General features: G+C 45.4%; 1 protein-coding gene across 4 annotated transcripts in view; it reads right to left on the bottom strand.

Annotated features, from left to right (window-relative positions):
- Window positions 1-2,108: 2,108 nt before the first annotated feature.
- The window catches only part of ELOVL5 (ELOVL fatty acid elongase 5), a 69,188-nt gene continuing 61,818 nt past the window's right edge, over window positions 2,109-9,478 (bottom strand). For all 4 annotated transcript variants that reach the window (XM_017656891.3, XM_017656892.3, XM_017656893.3 and 1 more), the window contains exons 5-8: window positions 8,870-9,041; window positions 6,985-7,109; window positions 5,251-5,385; window positions 2,109-3,959 (exon numbers count right to left, since the gene is read on the bottom strand). In XM_017656891.3, the coding sequence (XP_017512380.2) occupies window positions 3,816-3,959; window positions 5,251-5,385; window positions 6,985-7,109; window positions 8,870-9,041 (576 nt within the window). In that variant the 3' untranslated portion in view covers window positions 2,109-3,815. The remainder of the gene's footprint in view (window positions 3,960-5,250; window positions 5,386-6,984; window positions 7,110-8,869; window positions 9,042-9,478) is intronic.

Here is a 9,478-nt window from a genome sequence, read left to right as displayed (position 1 = left end):
ACTATGGCTGATGGTGCAATGCTGAGAGCAGAGAGCAAACTAAGGCAATCACTATTTTGCTCTTCTCTTCTCCATTGTGGACAATATTCTCCAAATGAGTGTAGAGAAAACCTGCTTAGTATTTGAAGTCTAAGACTGATGTGGGATAGCTGGAGACACCTGTTTAAATGAGTTCATATGAAATCAGGTATAGGAACAACCTGTAGATGCGGCTACCAGAATTGCTGTCAGAACTCTAGAGAAACAATGAACAATAGAAGACCAGAGATGGATAAACACCACCCTATTTTCCTAAGGGGAAATAAAGAAGATTCTAGAAACTCCAGAATGGTGAGTTTAAAGTAAAACTCAGGCAAAATCTGGAATAAGATGGTAAACATGTGACTCCTCATTATCACTTGTTTCAACTCTTCAATGAAGTCATACCAAACTAACTTTCTTTCCTTCTTGATAGGATTACTAGAGCCACCCAGGGAAATGACAGTAAACACTTACAGATCACTTGGTGCTAGACTTGGTTCCAAGGGATTAAACCCTTACAAGGACCCTACACTGGAGGTACTAACATTATGCCCATTCGGCAGATGAGAACACTGAGGCAAGTTAAAGCAATCTGCCTAAAGGCCATACATAGGTAGCATTCCTACCAAGGCATGTGGCCCCCCAACTTGGGCTTCTCACATTCAGCTACAATACCTTTCCATACAAATGGCATGGCTACTAAAAACTGGGGACGTGGTAATCCTACCTTTCTCATACGGTAAGGGAACTTGCTCTATACAGAGAGGGAAAAGGGTGGGAACACACCTGGCCTGGCTCTGCCCTCTTTCCCATTCATGTCTCTGAGGAACAGGAGTGATTTCCTGATCGCCAAGATTGGGGGACATAACTGAGCACACTTTCCTGGCACGGTAGGGTCATTAGGGCAGAATCTGACACTGCAGGGGGAGCCTGTAGCCCAAGGTGGGCACATTGAAAGTATTTTAATACCCAGTTCATCACCAGACCAAAAATCAGACCAGAGGCAGACACAAACCACAGTGCCAGTGCCAGCCCTGGGGAGTCTGCGCCACCAGGGTTCTTAGCCAGGGTAACCAGAGAGCCCTGCTGTGGTCTTAGTTTCACCAATCCAGTCTTCTCAGTAAAAGATGAGCTCTTTGATTTCCATTAGTTTGAGTTCTATGTCTCTGCTTTCAATCTGTTCTGGACTTAGGAGGGAAGGACAAAGACATGATTATCACCACCAAACCCCCAGGTGTTCTCTGCATGTTTCAGATAATATCTCAAATACTAAATGCAGTTTCAGACGACATTTTAGAAGTGACATCAACAAACTATAAAGCACTAAAAAGCCAGGATCAAGCCCACACTGGGAACCACGTGGTATGAAGTAGATGGGAGAGGGTGCATTCATGTCATAGCTCCCATTGTGGACACGGATGACCTGGGAAGCCCAACACACTCAGGCAGGCTTGTGGGGGTGGTGGTGGTGGTGCTAGGACCTGGGACACAAAATGGTCTGTACAAAGAAAGTGATAGCTTTGGGACCAAGGTAGCCTCTCATTTCTCTGGAGTATGGATCATCAAATTATGGCACCAGGCCTTCTCTTTCACAAATAAAGTTTTATTGGAACACAGACATGCCCATCTACTTACATATTGTTTATGGCTGCTTCTGCCCTCTGCTACAGCAAAACACAGTTGTTACAGAGACAGAATGGATGGCAAAGCCTGAGATGTGTACTCTTTGGCTCTTTTCAGAAAAAATCTGCAGACTAAGAAGTAACTCTAACAGCCTGGAAGTGTGGGGAAAAGGAAGGAAGGAGGGGAGGGGAGGAGGAAGGGAGGAGTACGCACAGAGCCAGGGGCGACGCTTTAGTGGCGTATGTTTTACCGAAGGGACGGGGATAGGCAGAGAAGAACCAGTTAGGGTGGAGCAGTCACCATGCCCAACTATGTGGGGATTCCTTCTCCTGTGAGGAGAGCTACAATAGCACCTTTTGAACTGAATTATTTACATCTGTTTCGGTGAGTTCCTAGATGGCTAAGAAAATGCATTGTTCTCCATCTTTCAGAACTTGCAGCATATAGACAATATAAAACACAAGCACAGGTAATCAAAACCTTTTAATGATTAATGTTTGGACATTATTTAACAGTGTGGGTATATCCAGATGAGCTAAAGCACATGTTGACAGCATACTACTGAAAGTTACGGTATAAACTAGTACCTAGGAAGACACGCATTTACAAATATACACATTCTAGATGTGACAGGGTAAATGTAAACAGATGTGGTGACTCCCTCTAAACAGAAACTCACAAGACTAATAAGAGAACCAATAGGCTCCCTATAATATGAATGTGCAAAATTAAAGCATGATAAAACTGATATTTACATAAATATCAAACCAACAATTTGTTTATACATTGTCAATGACCTTCTGTAAGATACGTCATGAGTGGTTCAAATGAATGTTTCTGTTTTTGTTTTTCCCAATGGAGAAGGTATTCAGAGGCTGAATTCCAACACTTTAAAATGACACACACAAACAATCTGTTTGACCCCTGCCTCAGGGTGAGACATGATTTTATGATAAGCAGTCTTATTTTTCAACAAGCAGTTTTAAACAAATCTTTAGATTCTAAGCAGAAAGAAAAAATACAGGTGCTATTATTTTACATTAAACAAATTATCTCTATCCAATTTCTCAGTTCTCATACACTGTAGCTATCTGTTTTAATTTTACCCTACATTTTTAATGTCTTTTTTCCCTTATCTCTATTCATTTTGGTAAACTAGGCACATTTTAAAAGGAAGTTTGTGTCAAGACAGACAGCAGCACAGAAATCAATCCAAATTTGGACCCTGGCTACCACTTCCCCATTGCTCATCTATGGGACTCAGTCAAATGGCAAATATGCAGACACCTCTCTTGAAAAGTATATATATCCTTTCTCACGAGTAGAAAGCAAAACGGGCTTTGCTTCCTGTATAAAAACACTTAGCACTTCAGAAATTAAAAATTTCCTCCTTATCCTACCCACTTCCTAAAATCTTATAGACAAAGAATATATATTTAGGTTTCATCGACACTGCTTTGAGCTCCCCCCACCCTTTTTTTTTACATTATTAATAGTGGCACTCAAAATAAAAAAATAAGATCTGTTAAAAAGTTAAACTGACTGTTTGTTCCACTAGATTTGAGCCTGCCTGATTTAAAGCCAATATTACAAAACTGAAGGTGCCATTTCTGGTTTCACATGTACAAGTCACTTGAAATTATGTGTGGCACGCTAGTTTCAGAAATTATGGTCTTTGATTTCTCTAAACAGAGCTATTAAAAATGAATAAAAACTTTAAACACACCCTAATTTAAACTAAGAAGCTTTGGGCCCTGCTCTTTAAATTTTAAGGCATGTGTGTTTCTCTACTGTAACAACATTGTACAAATTTACAATCACATGCATGATCTACAGTAAAAGAAAAAGTTTGGATTACAGTGTTTTTAAATTGTGACTCACAATTCAGCACCTATCATGTTATAACTAATAAGGCAACAGCAGTGTTGTATACTACAATAACACTCCCTCCACAGCAGGGGTTGGCGAGAGCCCAGAAATGTTAAAAATCTTATGCCTACTTGTATAATCTGGATATGTTTTCTAGGGGATCTGAACTGATGAAAGAAGTCCTACACGAATCACACTATTGTAGGCCGGACTAGTTACAGCAGTTGCTAGTGAGCACTGGCACAAATCATATTGTGCTTACAATCAGGCGACGTGGCTTGGAGGTCTTCTACTCTTCGACTTCAGTCCTTCCGTAGCTTCCGTGGTTTCGCACTGCTTCCCAAGGAGGAAAAGCTGCCAGCGTGTCCGTTCATGGCAGCCATGGATCCATTCTGGTGGTCCTTCAGGTACTCTCTCCTTCGGGACGCCCCTTTCTTGTTGTAGGTCTGAAATGCAGAAGGGCAGACGGGGGCCACGTGAGTGGGGACTGTGCGGAGGTGGCATCCTTAGCACTAGGCCCAGTGTCCTTTTGGAACCAAATGCTATTCCATCGTCACACTGCCATGAAAGTGTTTCTTGCCACTGATTCCACTGACATACTCTTCTGCTTTTTGAGGCTTAGCCTGAGATAAGTTCATTGAGTCATGGGCTGTAATATAAACACTATTTTTAAGGTTAAATAGAAAATTCAATCTCTATTTTACTCGGCTTTGCCTTTTCAGTGTTTACAGGTGGCCAAAGCGGCTTCTCCCACTCTCTGGTACCTCTCCTACTCACTCCATCCCCTGTCTTCAAAATTTGCTCACTAGTTCAGCAACTGCTTTGGTCTTAGATACAAAGTGCTATGCTGCTACAAGCAATTAAAGCAATTAAAGAGATTCCAGCTTCATTGGGTCCTGTCCTCTAACCTGTCTTGTACCTGGTGAATGCCCCAAGGTGTAGCATAAACCATTACCTCAGCAGTACATGAACTCCACACAAACATGCCATGCCCAGGTGGGTGTTAAAAAGTGCAGGTGGGCACAGGGAAGAGGACACGTGGCTGAGCACCCCCAGAGGTGGCTCCACATGACCAGGCTTTATTGCTTCTGTGTCTGTGGTCCCTGCCCTTGCTCCTGACCTCCTGTGCCTGCCCCAGAACCAGGCAATGCCCCTGGGGGCAGAACACACGTCATCAGGGAATCAGCAGTGGCTGCACAGAGGTCAGGCTCCCCTGGACACAGCTACTCTATGTAAATGACCTTCCTGGGAGCAACAACCTACCTTACATCACACATGTGGGAGTGAATCAAGTCCCCAAAACTGGGCAGTGGATGTGTCAGAAAACTGGGACAAAAAGGCAGATTTCTACCTATCACTATGACAGAAATTTCTTGGGACATTTAATTTAGCCATGAAGTTGAGGGCAGTGTGGCCACGAGACTGTTGATTGAAAATCACCTATCATGCATCTGCAGCAGGCCAGGTAGAAAGTTGACAAGGAGCCTGCTGAATAGATTCACTTTTCCCACATGAATTCCAAGCCCCCCTTGTCAAAGGTCAAGAATTTTGGAGGTCGGGGACAGACCACACTGGCAGTGACCCCACCCCTCCCAAAGGCAGGAGCTGCCCTGTCACTGTGACATTAGAGCCTAGTGCCCAGCATGCGGCAGGGGTGCCACACGTCCCTGTTAAGTGGATGAGGATCTTTGCTGAAGCGGCCTCCAATCCCAGGCACCACAGAAAAGTAAGAATTACCTGAACGTAGAAATTTGTGAAGAGAACAATCAGAGAAATCATGTATCCAATCTGGAAATATAACCAACCAAGAGGGAATGTACACGGCCAGACGACCCCACAGCTGGTCTGGATGATTGTCAGCACGAACTGAAGCTGGGGGGAGAGAGGGACACAGCTTAGCAGTGCAGCACTGGCCGGCGGACGAGGTGCCATGTGCAGTGCCACTGGACTTTCTCCTATTCCTTATTCCTGTACCCTTTTGGTGTGGTGAAGGCTTTTAAACTCTTACTGGGCTGTAATGCTAGGTCTATAGATTATTTCTGATGCGTAAATCTTGAAAAGCAGGTAGAACTGCTTGGAGCAGAAAAGGTGTAAAAATCTGGTGAGGCTGCGTCTTCTAGAGGAGGAGTCACCAAGAGGGCCGGGCCTCCCTCTGGCCTTCAGGCCCAGCCGCCGGGGCTGCTAGAACTGTGTTTTTCCCCTTCTCCTTTTCAGGGTGAGCATTCTAGGTTGATAAATAACTAGGAGTGGTTCTTGAAACAAATCAGGCAAGCAGGAGGCAATCTTCTACTTCAGAGGCTGGACGTCCCAGGGGAGCGGTTCCCCAGCCAGCCCCTCCAGCCCTGCTAAAGCGGCTCTGCCTCTTTCTCAAGGGCAGCAAGAGGGTCAAAGAACAATTACTCTACTTCACAGGTGGGTGAGAACAAATCAACAGGACTGCCACAGCAGCTGGTGGGGCGATAATGACATGTCAGACACACAAGCAGCTCAGAAGATAGCAGATTTTTTTCTTTAGATTGTTATTTTAAAATATTGAAATGTTGCTATTGACTTGGAAGGATCTGAATCAGCTTGGTTTCTTCAGAAAAATGTGTTAACAAGTCCAGGCCAGGGAGAAGAGTTTAACGTCTAAACTCCTCAGTCAGATAGCTCTGGCCTATTACCTTGGAGCCCTCACCTATAAAATGTGGCTCATCACCTGAAAAACCACGGTACTGAGAGAATCTGGGTAAATTTGCTTACTTAGCCCAAGTGCCTGGCACACAGTAAATTCAAGAAACATCAGCATAAAACTTTAGTAGTTACAGTATTAGAAATTAGTTCATGAGAGAATTCACGAGGAAAAGGAACAGGGTCTACAGTACACTGACAACTGGGCAAAGCTTAGGAAACGACAGTGAGCCAGCACCACCAAATAAATGCAAACGGCTGCCGGGGGCCCTGGCATGGCGAACATTGGGAGGGCGGCTGTCATTCTCACAGACAGGTGCCCCGCTACACAGGGGCTGGAAGGCCACCAGCACCAGCCTTGGCAAATACCCTCATGGCCTAACAAGCTGTTAAGTGCCCTCACCTCGTGCTATTCCTTGGCTCCTTCTAAAACTCCTGGGAACACAGATGAACAGTTTTCACCTTAGAATTTGGATGATAATTAGAACACGAACACACACACACACACACACACACTTTGTGCACAAACTAAGGACATGGGACTAAAGTTGGGAATTCAGATTCTAGTCCTCATTCTGCAACTCAACTAGCAATCCATGGGCACGGTTTCTCTGTAAGTTAATATCAGGAAAATTCCTTGCTCTGCCTACTTTAAGAAGTTCAACTGGATCAAATGAGAAAGGGTGACAAAGGCACATCTTGGATGCTATCAACAATGAAGCCAGGAAGGCAGCAAGAGCACCCAAGATGAGCTGCATGCGCCAGGCAGCACGTCCTGGGGAAGGAGGCCAGGCCACTCACCAGCTGCCCCTGGGTGATGTACTTCTTCCACCAGAGGTACGGCCGCATGGAAGGGACAGACGACAGACCGTAGTATGAGTACATGAGGACATGGATGAAGCTATTAAGCGTGGCACCAAAATAAGCTGTAGGAACAGAGGGGATTGGGGGAGGAGGATGTATCAGTGTTTAACACAGAACAGGTAAAAAAATAATAAAATCGAAGATTCTTTCTAAATTCCCCAAAAATGTTGCTTTCATACAGGGGCTGGCAGACAGTGCAGCAGCAGGCGCCATGTGGACGTGCCATCAGGACATAGTCTCCGTGATGGAGGGGGGTGCAGGGGGTGCAGCTGGGATGCTGCAAGCCCAGGTCAGCTGTGGCTGCTGGCCAGGAGAGCCCCCTGCCCTGCCAGCGGTCTAAAGGCTTTGCCACCAGACCCCCACCAACTCTCAGAGGCAGCTGCTGTTCTTTACATGGTTAGGTGCCTCGGACTGCCGTGCTGCAGATGTGGGGAAGACTGTGATGGGCAGAATGTTCAAAGGTGGACGTCTCTATGTACTTGCTGAGGTTTGGACAAGTCTTTGAAGTCTTCTCCTAATTATTCCCCAGGACTGCAGCACAGAAGCCATATGTTTTCCTTAGTAACACAGGCCAGAGTCCAGTTCCTTAGAGATAAAAGACTCCTCTTTCGTCCCATGATTTTTAACTTCCAGTAGGACTGCCAGTTCTTTTTTCAGACTCCCCAACAGTAGGCGGCCAAACAAAGCTCCCCAGCTTTTCCAGGTGTAGTCAGACACACACAGGCTGGGCCCCGGGGATGACCTTCTACTGCTGGCGATGACCATAACTGGCTGTGTGACCCTGGACAACTCATGCTTCCCATGGGCCAGGCAGGGCTAGTTCCCATCTGTCACCCTGCTAGTTCTTTGGAAATATGAAGCACTCTTCAAATGTAAGGAGGTGCTGTTCCTAGTAGAAAGTTACATCAGTGAATCCCAGCCATGAGGTGTGAATGTAGAGAAAAAGAAAACACCAGAGGGGAACCTGGGAACCCAGACTCTACCAACCCTTCTACTGTCCCGATTTTCTCCAGTCTAATGGAGTTGTATGTGCAAAGTCCTTTCTCGTTCTAAATCATATGACGGCGTGAATCTCAGTGAGCTGAGTTGATTAAAGGCAGTGCTAATCTAGAAAAAAACATGTGAGTAGACCTAATGGTTCTCAAACTTATCAGCACCCCAGGGCAGGAATAATTGGGACATTGGTTAGAACTCCCAAGCTGAACCTGAGGTTGACAACTTAATTTCTAAAAATTATAAGAGACTTTGGACCACAACCTTTCCAAAACCACACACATCCTTCTTTGAGGATTTACTTCCAATTTTGGTACTTGTACTAGCAGATGTCCTGCTAAACATGCTTCATGGAACATGAGGGCCATTATATTAGAGTATGTGCAGACAGACTTCCTAGCGCACCACTAAGGCTGCCGAGCTCACAGTCTTGTCCTCCGGCACTCTCAGTGGTGTGCTTGTCCTCCCGGCCTGCCCCTACCAGTCAAACACCTTCCGAACTGTAGAGAAGCAAGGGTGAGAAAGAACCTGAACAACTGGCTCCTGTGACAAAGAACACCATTCCTGTTTAATATGCCTTAATAAGAAAAATATTTCTGGGAATCTGGTATTTCTCTCCTCTTGTCAAATTAGCAGAGGATGTTTACTAAACGAGGAAAGGTTCTGTCAGCTTACGAAGCACACAGTATTAAAAAGCTATCATTAAACCACTTGGGCACAAAGATCTATAGAAATCTTTAAGAAGAGCACTTTTTCTAAAAGCCTGAGTTTCAATTCAGTCTCTTTGCTCATACTTGTTCCCCAGATCCCATCTCTATACAAGACTTACAGTGGCCGCAGGGGACCCAGTTCATCACAAACCACCAGATGTTCAGCATGGAGACATGATGGTAGACATGCAGGACCGTGATCTGGTGGTTGTTCTTCCGCAAGATGAAGAAGAAGGTGTCCATGAATTCTATGAGTTTGGAGAAGTAGTACCACCAGAGGACACGGATAACCTAAGAGGAAGGGGTCATCAATGTTTTCTTAGAATATCATCTCAACGTGTTTTACTAACACCCCAGAATCCCTTGTTATCCTGAAGCCCAAGACCCCCACTGGTCCCTAAGTCCTTCAGCAGCTGGGAGCTCTGGTCACTCCGTGAGTGCCTTAAACCCGAAGACACGATGCGGGGGAGAGGCATGTCATGACAACTGGGAAAGCTTTTTGCAAGAGCCACCGACACGTTCAAACCTCTAACAAAAACAGGAGGCTCATAGTTCAAAGCCCTGAAGTCCGCCTATTCCCTCCAGAAAGAGCCCATGGAGCCATCAGCACAGAAAAGCCACCTGAAAGGCACTTTCAGTTTTAGGGGCTGGCATGAGGCAGGTGACAGCATCGAGGCAAAGAAGAAAAGGAATCGGAAACTTCAGGGCCAGGTCCTTGACCAGGGCAG

Source organism: Manis javanica, chromosome 16 (genome assembly GCF_040802235.1).
Source record: "Manis javanica isolate MJ-LG chromosome 16, MJ_LKY, whole genome shotgun sequence".
NCBI classification, from domain to species: Eukaryota; Metazoa; Chordata; class Mammalia; order Pholidota; family Manidae; genus Manis; species Manis javanica.
Note: the sequence above shows the minus strand (reverse complement) of the source record. Positions and strands in the feature narration are given on the sequence as shown.